This window comes from Centrocercus urophasianus, unplaced genomic scaffold (genome assembly GCF_019232065.1).
Source record: "Centrocercus urophasianus isolate 14NV4802_14NV808 unplaced genomic scaffold, USGS_Curo_1.0 seq_13, whole genome shotgun sequence".
Classification (NCBI taxonomy): domain Eukaryota; kingdom Metazoa; phylum Chordata; class Aves; order Galliformes; family Phasianidae; genus Centrocercus; species Centrocercus urophasianus.
The window spans coordinates 41,724,452-41,743,952 of record NW_024884475.1 but is presented as its reverse complement, the minus strand read 5'-3'; the positions used below and the strand labels follow the sequence as shown (position 1 = coordinate 41,743,952).

Sequence of the window (19,501 nt, the reverse complement as noted above, 5' to 3'; positions counted from 1 at the left end):
ATGGGGTCAAATCTCCAAGCCAGATAACAACGGAGTCTGCCTGGTTCTTAACTCTAGCAGTCTAGCATTCACTAGGAAGATAGGATGCCATTTTCAGCCCCTGTCAAAGTGCTTCCTCCATTTCTAAGAAAAAGTGGAACCCGTTGCAAAGGGAAGAAACCAGACCCTACCCCATAACGGTGTTCTTCTGAAGATATAAACAAAGGGCTAATGACAGTATATAGAATTAAATTCTACTTTCAGATCCTTAATGAAATATGCATCTGTGAAACTGCTAAAGAGTAGGAACAAAGTAGGTGTGAGGGACAAGGTGAGGTCAGAGCAGTATGCTCAGCTTTATGGTTCCTATGGGGTTTCGGAGCTTTCTGTGATTTGTAAGCCTGCAGGGTGCTGCAGCATGGTTAATTTGGGTGAGCTGTTGAGATGAATCATGTTAGCTAACAAGAAAAACAGTGCCAAGCAAATGGGTGTGTTGGCGGTCAGGTGTTTCTGATCAGCCTGTGGACGGGAGGAGCTCCAAACTGCAGAACCCTATGGCTCACATGCACAGGCTGGTCCTTTTATTACAGAGAGGTAAAAATGTTTCAATTCAAGAGAGGTCCTAGGTGGATGGTTTGGGGACTAATGAAACTCTTCTTGTGTGCAATTTTCAATAGAGGCATATGCCTGGTTGTGCGCTCCTGCTTCCCAGCTCGTATTACGCTGCTGCTGTTCCATAGGGCCTGTAAATGATGCTCACCCACTGGGATGCGGATCAGGCGAGAAGGGAGAAAGCATCAAAATATCCTGTATCTTCTTAGCCCTTGAGTGCAGGAGGGAGAGGTGTGATGGAGGTAGGTGTGTTCTCTTAGGAAATCCCACTGCAAGATCCAAAAGCTTCACATGGCTGCAACAGTGCAGCTCCTTGTCATAAAATGTAGGATTTTATTTGCTTTTATTAAGTAACAGAAGCTTAATTAAGTGGGGGTTTTTTTGTTTTTTTTTTGTTTTTTTCTGAATGTAATAAAGTGATACAATTGAATGTAGGTCAGTCTCGAGTAATTGTTTCAATGTTTTAGCAGCTGTTTAACTGATGCTCAAGTGTTAAATTAGAACGCTGGATTTTTATTTATTTATTTTTTAAAGGGGCTAAGTGGTCTCCTTCTCAAGGGACTGGAAGGTTAGCCTTGCCCCTTTGAACCTAATTAATCAAGGCAAGGCCAGGCTGTCCCAGGGCCGGCTGTGGAATGCTCTCTTAATTGCTCACTTGTGCAGTCATTTGTTTTGTATAAGCTGCGACGGATTAAGCTCTCTGACGGAGGCCTTTGCTTCTGTGGTGGAGCAGCTCCAACCATACAGCAGCATGCTCCTCACCTGCTGCTGGAGGAGGGGGATGGCTGTCCCTGTGTATGCAGTTCCCTGTTGCTGCTGGGTTATCAGGGCAAGAGTGAAGGCCATTAGCTGCTGATACAACCCAAGAATTCTCTGCATATCCTGCTTGCTCTCTTTTATTAAATGTGAATCTTCAGAGAGGGAAACTTGAATGATTTTGTGTGCGCTTGTATAGTAGTGAGTGCTCCACTGGGACCCCTCTGGCATCTCGTGTCTCTGAGCAGCTGTCAGGCAGCTCAGATTCTTTTCCAAACTACCAATGGCCAAACTATTTCCTCCTTCTCTCAAGTATGGAATTTCGCCCCTGAGTCAGGGGTTTTGGGAGAAGCAGCGGTGGGATTCAGTGACAAAGTTAAGGCTGCCAGAACATTAGGGCCAGGAATAAAATCTTTTATACCAGTCGAGGGAAGCATCAGGAGGATGAACCAGGACTGTGAAACTTTGGGTTCCTGCAGGGCTCCATTTAGCTCTGGTGACTTGGTTTGAGACTGTGCATTTCTCGTAACACTTGCCATTAGCATTCAGAAGAAAGTTAGATCATTTTAAGATGTTTCAAAAAGGGATGTTAAAATTTATCTTCCTTTTTATTAGATCCAGTGTACCAAGGCACCCAGTGGCTTTAGAAATGTAAGTAATGACAGGCAGAGAACAAATGTGAACTATAAGAATGATTTATGGAGACATCTGATGAATTTATCCTGCATCTTTACCCTTTCATCCGTCTCCCTGAACTTCAGCTAGTATGTCTGAGCTGCATCAGTCACATTCTTCTAAGTTGACTTGCGAGAGACATGTTCTGTACTCTGGAATGTGGTTTTCCCAGTTTCTGCCCCACCTAATGCTGCCCTGAAATCCCAGGCAGGGCTTTTTTGCTTCCACAGAGCTATCTGGGTTGGATTACCCAGTGGTTATGTGCTCCATTACATACCCATTGTCTGAATAGAGCATAATAGCCAGCAGCTTTGCATTCTCCATGAGAACTGAGGAGTCTCGGGCCATTTTCAAACAGCTAGGCCCTTTTGTAGCTGCTCCAAGAATGAAGTTCTTCAGAAAAAGTCACTGGTGGTGGGAGGCAGAGCTTTTCTGGAAGTCTTGGCCTTTGAGTTTAGCTTCCTCCAAAGAAGATTTCTTAAATACAGCAGGTTTAATCCCATGAGAGTAGTTTTGCAGTCTTTGTACAGTGAATAGGTAGTGCCCCACTAATACAGCATTTTCCTCATCTTTACAAAGACTGGAGGTTTTACAGGAGCCCCATTATTCTCTTCCTAGTAGTTTATCTAAATCTGTATGCTTTCTGACAACATAATTAAGGGCAAGTAAGGTATGTAATGTGCAAGTAGTAGAGGATGACCAGTGAGAGTGGGGCAGGGTGAGGAGCTGGTGTGCTGAAAACTTCCCAATGAAGGATGGAGAAGTGGGAGGGAGTGGTGGGACAGGATGGGAAGAGCAGGGATGTGTGATCCTCGACTTGTCATGGCTTTCTGTTGAGCGCAGTGTAAGAATGCTTCACTGGATCTGCTAGACAGATGTGCTCAAAACATCATCCCTCCATCCATGCCATGTGGCTGCATGCACCCACAGAAGGCTTGGTGCTATCTTTTGACAATGTGAGGAACTTGACAATGGCAGTCTCGAGAAATACGTCTAAGATTAGGCTATATTTTTTCTTTCAGCATTTCCTTTCGTATATACTTTGGCGAGGCAGTGCTGGGTTGGAAAGCGCGTGAAGGTTTTGTGACGCTGTGCTTTCTCTTGAGCTTAGAATCAAAGTGCAGGCTGCCTTTCTTCAAGCTTTGGGCTGAAGATCAAAGAGACAGAGTTGGCTACACTGGAATAAAAAAAAAAAACCCTTTTGAATATCAAAAACATATTTGGTTCATTTCAGGACTCTTGTGAGAAAGTTTGGTTTGTTTCTCATTATTATTTTTACCTCCAGACCGCCATAGGCAGGCCAAGGCTCCCTTGCCCAAGGTACCGTTCAAACTCAGGCTCTGTTAACAATGCTGCGTTAATGGCACATGCCCCTGGCAGGCCATTTGCTTCATTCATTAATACTATTATTATTACAATTATTCTGTCTGAACAGATTTAGCCATGACGCTAAAGGCATAACCTGCCATGTGTTGATCCTACAGCTCGTTTTGCTGCCTAAGGCTGAGGGGCATTACTTCCATAACTGAATGCTATGGACCTTCACTTAAAGATCCCCTCAGTGTTGGGCCATTGGCAGGAGCAGTGAGGAGAGGGCTGCTCTGGGCTTTGGAAGCAGTACTGCCTCAGTGCTTTCAGTTCACTCCTGAGTTCATTGGGGAAGTGCCCGGCGCTGACCTCTCGTGCTGTTTGGACGTGTTCATTTTTGTTTCATTCAAACATTCAATTATTATGTCAAATTTGAGATGAAGGGCAGTACAAATGATTTGGGCCCAAAACCTTTCTTTAACCCCATTGGCAGAGGTGAAAGGCTACTACATTAAACCCACCAGACCATGAATACAGATTATTTGAACTCATTTGGAGACAGCATTCTCTAATCTCACTTTTTCCTTTCATAGGGACCTATTTCTGGCTGGGAGAGACAGTAAGCAGCAGCACTGCTGCTGTTATGAGCTGTGCAATTCCTTTTACTCCACGGAAACGTGACAGTTATTGAGTGGGGATGCAGTGAAAGCAATACAGGATTCTCTTTTCTCTTTTTAACAGCAGGGCAGAGTATCTTTTGTGTTTACTTCTATTAATATTATATTTAGAAGATGTCTGAATGTTTGCGTTCAGGTTTGCTTTAAGGGTAAGTGACTCTGAGGAGGGAAGGTGGAATGTAGCTGCAGTTTTTGAGAATGACAGAAGGGGAAGATGAGGTCTCCGTTATTGCCTGGGAAAGAGAAGCCCCCACCTCATGTGAGCTGCCATTTCTGTCCACCCTGAAATGTGTGATCTCTGACGGGTCTTGCTGTGCCAACCCTCCAGCCCTCTTAGCACACTTCAGAGCCATCAGAAAATGATAGCTGTTTCCTCCGCCTACCGCAGCTCCCAGTGGCAGCGCTGAAGAAGCCAAAAGAATGGGCTTCAGCTTGCACTGACTTGTGCTGAAAAAGCTAGGAAAACAAAGTAAGGTGGAATGCCAGCTGAAATTCAGCCCAGACCTCCTTGAGCCTTTAATTTGACCTCCTAACCCAAATTAAAAGCCAGACTGTTTTCTGTTCACAGTTATTTTAACTAGTGTTAACTCTGGCTAAACCACCAAGCCCTTTATTGCTTCGTTTGCTTTAGGTGTTTACTCTCGTCTCCAGATATCCTGCCAGTGTTTCGTAAAGTGGATTTTTATTAGGGTGCTACAGAAGTTTATGGAGTTGGAAGAAGTAAAGTACCTGTAAAAGGGAGATGCAGTCCTTTAAAAGATGAGCTTTTACAGCCTGATGGCTTGCCTGGTTTTGTTTTCAGCCATACAGATTGGCATCCAAGAGAAGGTGAGGGTTCACATTGCAAATGTGTCCTTGCACATGCCCTCAGCTTCTTGAAGCTGGAGCAGCCTAAATCTTTTGCCCAAAGACAGCCAGTAGCTTGGGCAGCTCATCCTCCTATTTGTCCTTGGAGGATGACAAAACCATGGTCCCACTGCTGGTGCTGGTCAGTGCTCAGCTCCCCAAGCTGAGGGCTCCCTGGCACAGTGCAGAAGGGTGCCCCAAATTGCCCTTAAATCCATTACATCTTGCCAATTTGCTGGTAAGTACTTCTTGTTAAAGTTTAAGGGCCTTATCAATGAGTTGCAAGAGCTTAATTCCCTTCTTATACTTTTTCCCTATGTAAAACTGGTATTTAAATTATTTCCAGGACCTGTTTTCCATCTTCGAACAGGCTCTCCATGACACATGCAGGCAGTCCCGTCGGTGACCTTTGCAGCTCCAATTGGGCTCGGTCGAATTTTTCTGCTCTTTGGCTGGTCTGGGTATTGGTGTGGCTTTTGGTGGTTTGCTTTTCTTCAGTTGTGCCTCACTTAATATAAAAATAATAATCAGAGGAATGAAACGGCTTGAAGCGATAGAAAGAGGAATCTTTTTCAAATAAAACATCATAAGCTTTTACAATAGTCGTAGCAGTTTAAATGCATCTTGCTGGCATATTGCCACCAAGCTGCTCGGTGAGACTACAATTAGAGTGTTCTGTGCCTCTCTCTCTCTCTTAGTTCGACCAGGGAAGAAGCAGCCTCACTGACAGCTCTGGCACCTGGATAGATAATTAAAATCCGTCAATAAAACAACAAAATGCAGCGTGCAGAGGGACTCTCCTGCAATAGCATTAAACACTGCAGATAATTATATCGCAGCAGAGGTTGGAAAGGCAGCTTCTCCCTGCTCCGGAAGATCAATAAAACAGACCAATTCGTAATGAAGAAAATAGTGCAGGAACTGGATTTTCATCTCCCTATCATTAGATCCTTCGCTTTTAATGTTTTGCAAAGGCAGAAAAAAGATTCTGTTGAGGAATTCTTTGGTTTTGAATGGCAAACATGCTGAGGATTTAGCTTTGCTTTCGTGCAGTGTTTTATTGAAAGCAAATGTGGTAAACCAGAGGTTTTACTCGAAACGTGTGGTTCTGTTCTCTCCCTCCACCCTCTGCTACTTGCTACTTCCCTTCCCTCTTCCTTTCCCCTCTTCCTTTCCTCTCTTATCTCATTACTTTTTCCCTTTATTTGCAATCCATCAGAAAACTCCTCTTAAAAGTAAAGTTTTGTTTTAATTCCTGTCTGTTTTCCCAGGGTTTTTTTTTTTTTTTTTTTTTTTTTTTTAAATCTTGGCCCTTCCTAAAGAGTTGACTTGGAAATACCACATATTGACAGGAAAGAAGACACTTCTGGCTGACTTATTCACCACGACAAGCTTTTTCTTAAAGCAATCATCCAGAGAGGAGATTTCTGTGTTTTAAAAAAGAAAAGGAATGTCTTGCAGCGTTGCCATGAAGGATAATGAATTAAATCTGTCTCTTACTGTAAAACCATTAGAAAAGTATAATAGACCTTGAGAAACAGTCTTGGATATTGATGTCTTGGCTATATTAGCGTGTCCATTCATGTGATGACTGCCTTGCCTTTGCAAAAATAATACAGCCCAGGCAAAATAGATGTCTCAGTTGAGCATCTCTTTTATCTGGTGGGCATGAAAAAACCCCCTTGTGTGGGTTAGCACAAGCTGTGATCAGGGCTCAGTAGCAGCAAGGAGAGATGTGAGATGGGTATTTGGATCTCTAGGCTTTCTGCAGCCCCGCTCAATGTTTTCTGGTTGCTCTCCCCAGCATGATCATTGCTGCCCCTGTGATTTCTGGCACCCGTTCTGCTTGTCTGGGGCAGATGGTCTCCACCTGGGTGGGGGGACGTGGGCTTGTGCCTGCAATGATTCATGCTGAAGGGCTTTTGTTTGGGATCGATCTTTTATTTTCTGCTGCCTTGGTGTTTCTGTTCTGGCAAACATAACACCCCAGACATGTCTAGCCTGATGCTGCTGACATGTCTGTGCTATTAAAGTTTCTGGAAAGGCCTAAAATAAACATCACCTGCCAAACTATTATTTCTTCCTTTCTTTCTCTTTTGGGTAAATATATCAACAATGTCAGCATTGGAAAAAATCAAAGATGTCAGAGGAGGAATAAGCAGCTGTTTATATCTGAAAGTGCTTCTCCCTCGCTAGCACAAGATGACCTTGTCACTTAAAAATCATAAAAATGTTGCTGGGGAGAAGGAATGGAAGTGCACTGAAGGGAAATGAAGTTTGTTTTTTGCTTTTTTGGGTTTTTTTTTCTGCTGTTGTTGTTTTAAATCTGAGTTTAGAGTTGCAAACAGAGTTGAGCCCTGCAGCTGGTACTGAACTCAAATGTTTCCTTCAGTGCCGCTGCTGCAAGTGGAAAACAAATACTGCTGACTTATTATTCTCTCACATTAAACTCTTGAAATTCATTTTTCACTGGAGCAGGGAGAAATTCTGTAAAAATAATGCTTGTTTTCTATTACAGTCTATGTGTTACACTGAATTGACACCTTACTTCTAAGATAAACATTTTTCCATATTTGAAAGATAAAACAGGCACCTTGCTAAGTGGGATTAAATGGAGTTAGAAAGACAACATAACCACCTTTTTTTTTTAGTGAGTGGGACAATTTACATGCTTTCTAGGAAATAGAGTTTTTTTTTCTCTAAAGCATGTATGTGAATGATCTGTTTCTAGGATGCTGGGTGCTTAAAGGCCGCTGAGTACCTCCCACTGATTTTTGAGAGGATTTGGGGTGTTTTCCTTCCTTGAGCATACAGCCTTCTGTCTCTCAATTTGGACAAAAAAGGGAGATCTCCGATGATGCTTCATTTTCTGATTTCTTGGTGACCTTCTGTGCCCCAGAGAAGAAGTAATTTTGCAAATAAGAAAAGTTATAGACATATGCCTGCTAGGAACTGGATGGAGCCCAGCTCATCAGGCACAGAATGCCAAGCACCCTTCCCGCAGTAATGACTTTATGGAATTAGAGCCTTGGGCAGGATTTGGAGGTAGAGGTGAAAATTGCCATATCCCTCAGATGTCTCTTCCTGGCCTGTGGTTGCCCTAATTTGTCTGAACATATTAGAAGAGCCCGCTTTGCCATTAGTGCCAAGAAATCACAAGATTCAGTGTAAAATCCCTTGATTTGGAAAGAAGAGTGATGCTGCTCGCGGACTGGTTTGCTGGGAAGGGAGTAAGGCATGATTACGTGTTTTTCCCTCCCTTTCCAAAGCTTTGGATGCATCTTCTTTTATGAATCTCCTCTGTCACTTCTTGTGTGTCACTTAGTGTCAACTGGGCCTTTAATCTTTCTGGAATGAAATATGATAAAGCCAAAGAGACTGAGAAGCTGTTACAAAAGTGGGAAAAAAAAAAAAAAAAGAACAAAACCATGGCAATCAGGGTTGTATTGATGAGTGTTTCGTACCCTTTCCTCCCCTGAAAATTTTTGTAGGCTGATGTCTGACAGTAATAGATGGTTGAATGGGTGTTAGTGTTTCTAACCTTTTTAGTCCAAATTGCCTTCTTCCTTTAAAGTGTACCGGAATGAGAACCGGCATATTTCATCTTGAGGCCTTAAAAAGAAACTCAAAATGCCAAGTACAGAGTATGGTTTTGCTGTCACTATGAAATATGCTGAAATATATGTGGGAAAGATTTTTTTTTTTGAGCCCTTTTTATTTTTTTTCTTGGCAAATTACATGGGCTGCTGCCACCAATTTGTATTTCAGATTTTGGGTAGAGTTCCTCATTTTGTTTTTTGTTGCCTTTCCCCAGGTGGCACTGTCAATTTGTTCTCACCTTCTTTTGAAGTTTCTGTTCTGGGTAATCATGTGTTTTGCTATCCCCCATCCAGGGCACTGCAAATGTTTAAGGAGACTGTGGCACTTACTGGAGTTAGGGTGCTAATGTATGTTTTCTGCTGCGTTCCCCCCTCACCTGTTATCTCATGGTGCTTGTATCTTTGATGATATCCCAAAATGCACTACACTAAAATGAAGTTGCTGTTAGCAGCCTGAAGCATTTGGGCTTCTAACCCGAATTTTCAAACGTTGGTTTCAAACATCCTAATTGTTTTGGATCCTGACTCAATTTTGAAATGCCTCTTTGTGCCGTTGCTCTTACTTTATGTAGCATGGCCAGGATTGTCCCCAAACCCAGAGAAACTATTGATTAGGCCAGTGTGACTGCTTGTTGAAAGGCATGTTGAGCCCGGTAAAGGCTTTTTGTTGAAAGTGAGGAGTTGGATGCTGTTCAGTGCCTCTCCTGGAAGGCTGCCTGCTCTCACAGCCCTAGCTACCTGTGATGTCCCCGCCAAGCCACCTGCCTGCCAGCAGTGAGGCTGAGGACAACAAAGCCATTTTTTTTCTGTTAAAAAAATTATTTTTCTGTGTGTCTGATAAAACTAGTTGCTTGCTGTGATAACTGTCTTCTTTCAACAAGAAAACATGAAAATGTCCCAGCCCTCTGGATTATCTGTTATCCAGCAAACGAATCTGATGAGCAAATGTATCAGCTCTTATTAATCTTTCCATGAAATTAAAGAAATTATGGAGCTTAAGGCAGTGACTAATGAATCAATTTTAATTTATGGGCTCAAATAAAATCCTCATTAAGCCTGACAAACTGTAGCCTCAGGTAAACACAAAGCATTTCCACTGTGGAGCTAAATGAGCTCTGTGCTGGATGTTGTGGCTTCTGCCAGAAGAGCAGCAGGGTCAGAGGTCCCTTGTCTTGTCGCAGGAGGCAGCAGCTTGGAGAAAGTGAATGCGGTGGTCCAGCCCCTAGGAGATCTGCTTCTGGCATGAGGAAGGATAAATATCAAAGACTAATTATATTTCTTTCTCTCCCTTGATTGTTTAAAAAAAAAAAAAAAAAAAAAAGTGAAGGAATTTTTTTTGCCATTGAGTCATTTATAACTAATGCAAGCATGTTGACTATGCATGAAAAACTACTATTTTGTTTTCTAGACAGCATATTTGGTGAACAGTTCCTTTTCCTCTCAGCATTACTGTTTCCAGCCTCTGCTTAGCTCTAAACAGCGTTATTCAAGATGACTGTTTTTGTGGGAATGTTTTATAAATATTTTGTAAAAGCTATTTATGTGTACCATAAAACATACAATGATTACTTTGCCACAAATGTTGTTGCTTTAGGTTTTGCATTTCATTTGATTGAGATGCTGATATTTGAGGTTAGTTGGGGTCAGTGTGATGGGGTTTGGGGTTTCAAGAAGTAAAGGACCACACACTCATTTTTGTGTAAATCTTTGGTTTGCTTTTACAGAAATGCCTCCTGGTGCTGTAAGAACTACTTGGAGGGGAAGGGGTTCTGCCACCATATCTCTTCCCTTTCGAAAGAGCTGCTGCTTTATTGTCACTTCTGAAATCAGAGCACATTTTGTGCACAGGAAAAAGAGTTATCCTAGGGGTATGGATTAGCTGAAATTGAGTTAGCATGCAAGAAAATGGCAGCCTAAAAAGCAGTGGCAATAAGCTGATGTGATGCATCAGTGTTCGCCATCAGCCTGTGTGCTCTCCCCTGGGGAGCTTCCTGAGCTGATGGTGAAGACTCAGTTCCTGTATCTTCTCTCCTGTTGATGCTGTGCCAGAAGTCGTGCCAGACTTGTCTTCTGAACTCTTTTTTTTTTCTTTGTTTTTTTGCTTTTCAGATGCAGTAATCGGACCCAATGTGCCGTTGTGGCCGGCCCTGATGTGTTTCCAGACCCTTGCCCTGGGACGTACAAATACCTGGAGGTTCAGTATGAATGTGTCCCTTACAGTATGTATCTTGATATATTTGCATTTGTTTCTTTAACAGAGAATTAATTTAATGTTGAGAATGATCCAGCCTTGAGCCTGTCTGTTGTTGCCTTGGGGGCAAATGAGCACTCGATGACAAACTATGTGCATCATATGAGACAGAGCTGATAAGATATGAAAAATTGCCTTCTGTGCAAAGTTTGTGCTTACGTTAAAAACATCCTAATAATGCCCCATGTTTGCCTAGCTGCGCAGTGTTAGAGTTACAAGTCACCTTCTGGAAAAGCCCCATTAGTGAAAGCATACAGTAAGAATGAAGCATTATTGATAGCTTATAACTCCGATTTCCAGACTTTCATTCTTGCACTTGAATGGCAGTGCACTTTGGGCTGACCTATGTCTTTTTAACAGATGACATTTGATAAGTGCCTTAAATACAGTATTGTATCACTAAGGAGACAGAAAGATAATGTTTTGGGAAATTTGTTTTTTGATGGTAGAAACAGCTAATTTATATGCTTCCAAAGATATGAAGGCAAATTGCATACTTGCCATTTAGCCTGAATTTTGGAGTGTAAAAACACAGATATGTAAGTTTACAGCAATATGTGCTGAATGGGAAATGTCAGAGTTGGAAAAAGTGAGGTGTATCTCAGAACTTGCTTTCTGTGGGAACCAAATTCTTAGATCCAGTTATGGTCCTAGAGAGTTGAACCCTCATCTCCGAGCAGAGGGGTCCACATCCTTTGAGGGATGGGGGCACAACTTGTCTGTATTGTGTTTTTCTACACAAAAATGTGGAGTTTCTAAATGTGGCAAGGGATTTTTTTTTTACGGGGTGAGCTATTAAACTCATGGAAAGTGTGACATCAAGGGCTTAAAGTCTGCTTCAGCAAGCTCATACCAAGTGAGCTAGCTCAGGCAGACCATTTGGAGGTATTCTGCTCTAAATGAGGCCTTTCATTGTACAAACAGCAGTGTGTATGGGGAGGGTGGGAGGGGGGATAGGTTTCTGCTTATCGTAGCAGGTTGTATTTTCTTATGATTTGTGATTTGCATGAGGCATGCTGTTCCCTCCTGAGTCTGGACTGGTAAAGCAATAGCCATTACGTAGTACCCCTCTGTAGCCTTTGTTGCATATAAACAAAGAGGAATAGTGGTGCCTTGTGAGAAAGGTAATATGTGGATATTGTGCCCTGAGGTGTTAATCGGCCTTGTGTACAAGATGTAAAATAACTCTTGAGAGAGGTTGCTCAGTACAAAACGTACAGCAGGGACTGAATGTGTTTTAATGATCTGGATGAAATGAGGAAAACAAGACCAGCAAGCTGAACTACCTCTACAATTAAGTTAGTGGCTTTGATGACCACTTGCTTTGTTTATGAGTCCAAGGTACTGCCTACGAGAGAAGTTAGGGTGGAAAATAAGGGACAAACATGCTGTAAATAGGGATTCTCATCTCTTGAGTTTGTTGTTCTGTACCTTTCATTGCCTGGGAAACTTTGAGTCAAATCTTAATGAATTGTTACTCGGTGTAGCACCATGGAAGTTGGCTGGTGGGACTGCATTCATGGCAGCTGTGCATGTTCACCTGCAGCAATGTAGTGGGAAATGTGAAATGTTCTCATAGCCTTGACTCTTCCTGACTTTGTTACTGCCTTCCACTTCTTACGGGGAAGGGTGAGGCCTGGCACAGGGGATTGGCAACGCTGTATCTGGACCAAAGCTGTTCCTGGTGAATGAAATCTATTTCCCCCTTGGTGAGGCCTCTCCCATTTGCCATGGTTCAGCTGGGTGCTGGAAACCAATTGGGTTCTTATCACTGAGCCCATGCACTTCAGCCTCCTGTAGCCCAGTTTTGGTCGCAACCCAAGTCCTTGCAGACCCAGTTTCCTTGGCACTGCTGCCTGCACCAAGCCACACTTTGGCGCGTGGCTGTGGGAGAGGAGCAGACTGTTGTCTCCCTTCCTCAGCCACTGGCGTTGGCTCCGCAGCTCTATGCACCAAGCCCTCGGTGAGTAGCAGCACCAGCCATATGGCCATTTCCTAAAGAAACACAGCAGCTGCATAACAAAGGAATTAATATTTCAGCAGGCACTTAAATTTGTGTGCAATTTCAGCTTGCTCCATCAGGTTGAATGCTTTACTCCTTAAGGTTTTAGTAAATGGTGAGATGCAGTTTAGCCAAGTGCTGGCTTAGAAGCAGAGGGGAGCTTGCATGCTTCTCGACAGAGCAGCATTTGAGAGTCATCTTTAGCAGATGTTAGCACTGACCATAGATGCTTACCTCAATGAAGTGCTAGTGTATACGCTGCCTTGGAGAAAATGATGGAACTTTAAACTCTGGCTTGGGTCACTCATTTCTCTTGTGGTTTTATGTGTTTATTTTTAATTTATTTCTTAGTTCTTCCACTAACATGGATCATTTTCAAGAATAAAACATCCCTTTTCCTCTCAGGAGAGAAAGACCTTTCTTACCTTCAGTAACTATTTTAAAATGCCCTTTTTACCCTCCCTATGGCATCCCTGTGTGCTCACTACAGATGCCCCTGACAAGGAGAGTTTTGTGAGGCTGCAGTTACTCTCAGCACATGGGGAAGATAGAGATGACTACAGAGACAGTTCCATCCTCTCCTCATTTTCCTGGTCCTGCAGTAAGTTTATGTGATGACAGATGCTGCCTACAAAAATGGATGTCACAACAAGAACCACCAGTCAGTTTTATGTTGATAGACTTGAGTGGCATGAGTTACTGTATTTTTCTGGTATCAGAAACAGTTACCAAATTTTTTTTTAAGTACCACTCCTTCTCTTCTGAAATACCAAAATCCTAAATCCAGTTTTCTTCCAATTGAGTTTTATTGTAACAGTTATCAACCAGGGCAGCTTCTCCATGGTCTTCCATTAAATATGTGGTATTGTAGACACCATTGCCAAGTTGCGGAGACGTGGCAAGCTGCAGAAGGATGTCTGAAACTGCACATTTGGCTGCATTACAATGTGTGTGTGTATGAGAAGCCCACTTCGTAAGGGTTCCTGTGACCTAGTGTTCTGCTGTTATTTCTCAGCATATCCCTCTCCCCTTTTCCTACAACTGTTAAATGTGAAACGTGATGGAGGTGATTTTGTGAAGCTGGGTCTTACTCTCACTAGAAATACTTTGTATGTATCTTCCTCTGGTGCTTTTAAGCCCTGTTGTCATCACTACAGTGCATCTAGGAGTACAATTTTCCTTATTTCATCTTTGTAATATTCTAAGGGACTTCCCATTTTACTCATGAGCCAGTGCAGGAAACAGATGAGAAGTTTATCCACTGCTATGCATGGGACTGGTGACAAGCAAGAGACGCCAGTCTTGCACGATCAGTGCTGATAGAAGAGCTGCTGAGCCAGTTGTCATTGCAAGTAGCCACATTTTTTATTTATAATCTGATAAATCTAGTGTGCTGGCTTTGCCTATGCAAATATAGTTTTCATATTGTATACTTGTCAGCTCAAGCCATCTGTGTCTCAGTAGTCCTGTTTGTATCTCTGAGATGGAAGACGCATACCTCAAGCTCACTGAGCTCCTTCCCTCATTCTCTGGAGCACCCATGCTACATACTGTGGTGACATTATTTAAAAGAGCTTGGGGCATGGCCAAAATACTGTTCTGGGTTGGTCAAACCTAAATTCAGACTGGGGAGATTTTCTGATTTGTGGACGGTTGTTTCCCACTGGCTTTGACTGAAACTGGGGATCGTCAGCACTTGGATTCTATTCATGCTTGTAATACGGTATTAGTTGGAAGTGTTGAAGTATTTTATCTGTTCGTTTTTGCCTATAGACAACCACACAGGCTCCCAATGTTGTTGTTGAAAAGGAAATTTTGTTTGCTAGGTGAAACTTCAGTTTTTCCTGTATTCCTGTCTCCTAGGTTGTAGGTTCTGGAGTTAAACAGAGAAACTTGTGCACTATTGTCCTTTAAAACTGAGCTGTTTTACTAAAGAGTAGGAAAGCATGCAGGAGACTGGAGATTTTGATGCACAGAACAGGACAAAGTGGAAGAAAGGAGGGAGCTCCACAGGGACAAGCCTGTTTGCTGCAGTGATCGAAAGGAGGGAGCGTGAGCCATGCCCTGGGCATGGCAGGGGCTCACCTATCATATCATGCTGATAACTTACCTCTCTTCCAGGCAACAAGTCTACTGATGGGTTTTAATATTGGAAAGATCTATTCCAAGGACTATTTCCTGCAAGGGAAAAATGTTTGTGGCATCTGAGAAAGGATAAATTGTCCTTCCTTTTCATTCCTCTGGGTAAACAGGCTAATAAATGTTAGGGAAGGATTGAGTTTCTTTGGGGCTTACAGACAGTTTCCTAGTTTCTTAGTGCTAACAAGGAGAAGGAACACAACTCTGGAGCGTTGTTCACCTCTTTTTTTCTTAAGACTTTTGTTTTTTTATAAATATGGAAGCTGAAATCACATTTCCCAATTGCTGTATTGATAGAAGGAAAGGTCATTTCTTTGCTAGAAATATTCCTTTTATTGCAGACGGAAGAGTAGATGGACTCACATATCAATAAAAGTGAGGGATGGTGTGATGTGGGAACAGAATTCAATAAAGTTTTATTGTATCACAAGTAGGCTGAAGTGCATTTAAAAACATTAAATGAAGGCTCACAATATCTGCTCTGCTGGACCTTAGGGCCAGTGAATAGACAGATAATTGAATAATGACATTTTTAAGAGAATACAAACAGTAGAAAGCAAACTGATATTTTCATTGCTACAAGATTGCTGGTGAAAAGGGAAAGGGGTGGAGAAAATTACAGTCCGAAATCAATGTAATGAGACCACTTTTTTCAAAGAACACTGTTCTTAATGATTTCTGGGGTGCTGTAAGACCCTTAGGCAGCCTCTAGGCTTTCCCTTTTGCATTTTATTGACACTTTCCCCGTTGTTGAGAAGCAGTGTTTGCCTACGTTGCCTTGTTTTGTTAAACAAACAGGTTTGCGGCTTCTCCAGTCTTATTTTGCTGTATTTTCGTTCTTGCTTTTCCCAAAAGAACTTCTCCCAGAGCCTGTGGGAGAAAATGCTGGGAGGTTAAGAACAGCCCCTGGCACTTTGGTCAGTGAAGAGCGAATTCCCCCCTCTAAAGCCAGGCGTCCTTTGTTTTAGGGAGTTAAATAATTGATTTGCATGCGTGGGTTAGTAACAACAACAATAATAAAAAAATAACTAAGCACCCATTATGAATATTTCAGGGCAAAGAATCTTTACTTTGTATCCCGCTGACAAATTGCCTTTCTTCCAAGGCATACAATTTCACAGGCATTGCAGCCAAAACCCCTTTTTTGAATTTGCTGAAATTCTCAGCTCTGCTTGTCTCTTCTTTGTCAGAGGAAGCAGAAACAAAGGACCTGCTGCTTCCCCTATCAGCCTCCTTTCACTGCTGGCTTATGGGGAGACTGCACACATACAATGGCTGCTTGGAAAGCGCCCTTAATTAAAATAACCTGATATTATGGAGCTTTGGGAACCTGGAGTCTGTTAGCCTGGAGGCTGAGCTATCTGCATAGGTGAATGCAAAGTTTTCCAGTGTCTCATCACCCTAATCGTAATTATTTTTTTTTCCATGCATCCAATCTGAATCTTCTCTTTTTTAGTCTGAAACCGTTTCACCTTGTCCTGTCACAACAGAGCCTCCTTAAGAGACTGGCCCCTTCTTTCTTATGGTTCCCCATGCTTCTGTGAAAGGCCACCTCCTGCTGGCTCTGGTCGTCTCTGTCCTTTTCTCTGGGTGGAGGGATGCTACTTCACGTCCTCCTCTTGTGCCAGAAAGTGTGTACTTTTGTGAAAAGTCATTTTTCTCTCACCCACTAGGCTGAGAGTGTTCAAAGAGCCTCCATTCCCTGAAGTGTTTTGTCTTTACAGCACATGTTGGTTCTGTATTTTCACATGCCCAACAGGGTGTGTTCCCCTTTATCTTTGAGTCGTTCAAGCTTACTTATTTTTTTTGAAAAGTCACCATGGTGCTTCTGCCACTCTTAGCTGGATTAGATCTACATTGCTGCAGTGGAAAAATGTTGGACTCTGTTATAGCTTGGGCACCCATGAGCTTGTCAGCTGATTGCGGGTGTTGTATTGCACATTTGCTGTGAAAGTTGGTAGGGCCATCATTTGATGGACATGTATTAATGCCGCTTAGAAAAATAGCTCTAGAGCTTACCAGATGAACAGATTGTTAGGGAAGAGTCACAGCAGTGAGTAAGTGCACATTCAGTCACATGAATATTTGAGACTCACTTCTCTGGCCATCCTATTTTGAAATTGCACTCCAAATTAATCATGGAAATGAGGTAAGCCTTGAAATGAGGTCTGATATTGGAGCTGAACACCTACAAGCTGTAGCTGTTGAAGGTTTTGCACTCAAGCCCACCGAAGACCTAAAATATTAGAGAAGGTGGGAGGGAAGAGTTTAATTGAACCACTAATAAATAGAAGGATGCCACAGACCTCAGTATATTCCTTTTGTCAGTCTTAGTATAAGAATTTTGTTACTTCCAGGCTTTTCGTTTTTCAATCCAAAGAAAAAATATTTGTTTGCAGCAGCATTACGAAATGGCTTTTCTAACTCAAGGCTGAACTAGCCTGTTCCATGATGAGCTATGAGAGGAGCAGCCTGCAGCAGGCTCTGCGACGTGTGGGGCTACGTGCCATACACATTCCACACCCACAGTATGAAAGCAGACTTCAAGCAAGAAAAGTGGCTTTCTGCTTAGTTATTTTTTGAGAGAAATTCAGATCTGCTTTTTCCATTTGTTTGGAAAATACGGAGGATCTTTTCTTTCTTGTGCTGTGGAAGTTTGAGTATCCTAGTGACAGATTTAATTAAGAAGAAATTAGGTTTTTCCTTTCCAATTAATACCTAAGTAGGTGTAAAGTGAAATGGATACCAGTGACAAGTTTGCAAGAAAGAAATTCATGAGCAGATTGAAGGGAATACGGGGGAGCATGGAAAGCATGACACTAGTTTAATATTGATTACAGTTTTTAGCAAATGCACCTGGGAGAAGGTTTCTTTCTTTTTTTGGAGAATCTGAAAAGGTTTCTGTGGTAGAGGAAGAGAGAGTGCATTCGTGTCCGTATCCCCACCGTCATGTAATGCTCATGAAATTTGCATTGCAGAGGCCGAGACCTGAAACAAGTTGAAGACTTCATCATGGATATGTCATGTTTCTCACATTGAGTGTTGTTCTTGATGCAGAATGTTGTCAGTTCTCCCTAAGGCCTCTGTGATTGGTTTCCATTATGGAAGCTGGAGATGGAAGATTGTGATGAATAGTGTGATTTATCTAATTTTATGAAGATTATGAATCTAAGGGAGTAACTTAATTCCTAATGTGACTTCAGTGCACTGTTGATTCCTTCCAATCTTGTCCCATAGCAGCTGATTTTTGGTGAGAAAGTGTATACTGTTGCTCTGGGTTTAGCCATTTAAACTGAAATTTGCTTTAAATCTTTAAATCTATTGTCTGAATGCCTTTTGCCTTTGGGCCTGAATCAAAGGTCATTAAATCACTGGGAAACTTTCTTTCAACATCAGCAATCTTTGGGTCAGGTTTCTAGTAACCTGAGGCTTTCTGAAGTCATTATTTTTTTTCATGAAATTCATCTTTGTCGCACCCATTTCCAGCATAGTGAATACCTGATACTATCTCAGCTAATAATGGAAATTGTAACCATGCTGAGCAGAAAGAAGAATGAAATTCCGGTTGAATTCCTCAATATACTAATAATCCATTCTCTCCCCCACCTAAGTGACGTACAATTTCGTATCCAAATAGTGGAACATCTTTCTAATTTTTGAAATATATTTGTATTTGGTTAGCAAAGCTGGTGAGAAAGCATAGCAGTTTGACCCATGCAATCATGCTTATCTGTAGAAGAAACCACTGGCTTTAGGTCATTTGTACCACCCAGTGCTTCTCTTCTATTTCTGACAAGTATGCCACTAGATATTTGCCACCAATTTGCTGTCTAAACATAACCCAGTACCTCCCAATTTTCTCTGAAGAATGCTGTTGTCCTTAAGAGGAATATATTTCTTTCCATCTTTAATAACCTATTGTCTAAATTGCGCTATTATGCCAAGCACCCTCCAGAGACGCTGATATAGATTTCATACATTTTATAACAGATCTTCATGGAGATAATACTTATATTTCCAGATTTTATTCCTATTATCCTTTCATCTCCCTCTCAATAAATACTGCAAAGGCTCCTTTCATTGATGCAAGTAGTGTAAGGAGATTAAGACCATCCTTGCCAGGTGCTATTAAAAATCCACAAAAGAAATGAAATACATTTATTGGTTTTTATTCTGGCCAATGGGGAGAGCAGAATGTTTCTATCCAGTGGTTAGTTTTAGGATTGAAGTTCATTTCTTTTAGCACATGAGGGAGGAGAGGGCGAGAATGTTGAGTGTATTAAGGTAAATCCCTTCAGTGCTCAAAATACTGAAACGCATCTTTCCGGATCTAAAAATACAACTTCGTTGAGTTTCTTTATATTGAAAGGGCTCCCAGGAAGAGAGCCAAATGGAGCTGAACGTATTACTTTTTTTACTCATTTCCTCTGCTTTCCTTGCTAACAACATTTCCAGTCAACTTTTAATAACAATATAGGTCTGCATAAAACTGTAGTACTCGCATATACCTCAAACTCTGGCAAAGGAAACAGAAACACGGACTGCACGGTGTTTGATTTTGGTTAGCTTCTCTCTCTCTTTTCAAGAGTAATTAAATGCTGGGATTTGTGGGAGTCTAAGGCAAAGGTGCTCTCCTCAAGGCATCCTTTTGCAAAAA

General features: G+C 42.0%; 1 protein-coding gene across 1 annotated transcript in view; it reads left to right on the top strand.

Annotated features, from left to right (window-relative positions):
* ADGRL3 (adhesion G protein-coupled receptor L3) overlaps positions 1-19,501 on the top strand; it is a 304,411-nt gene that overhangs the window by 89,440 nt on the left and 195,470 nt on the right. The window contains exon 3 of the mRNA XM_042811914.1: positions 10,562-10,671. Within this exon, the coding sequence (XP_042667848.1) occupies positions 10,562-10,671 (110 nt within the window). The remainder of the gene's footprint in view (positions 1-10,561; positions 10,672-19,501) is intronic.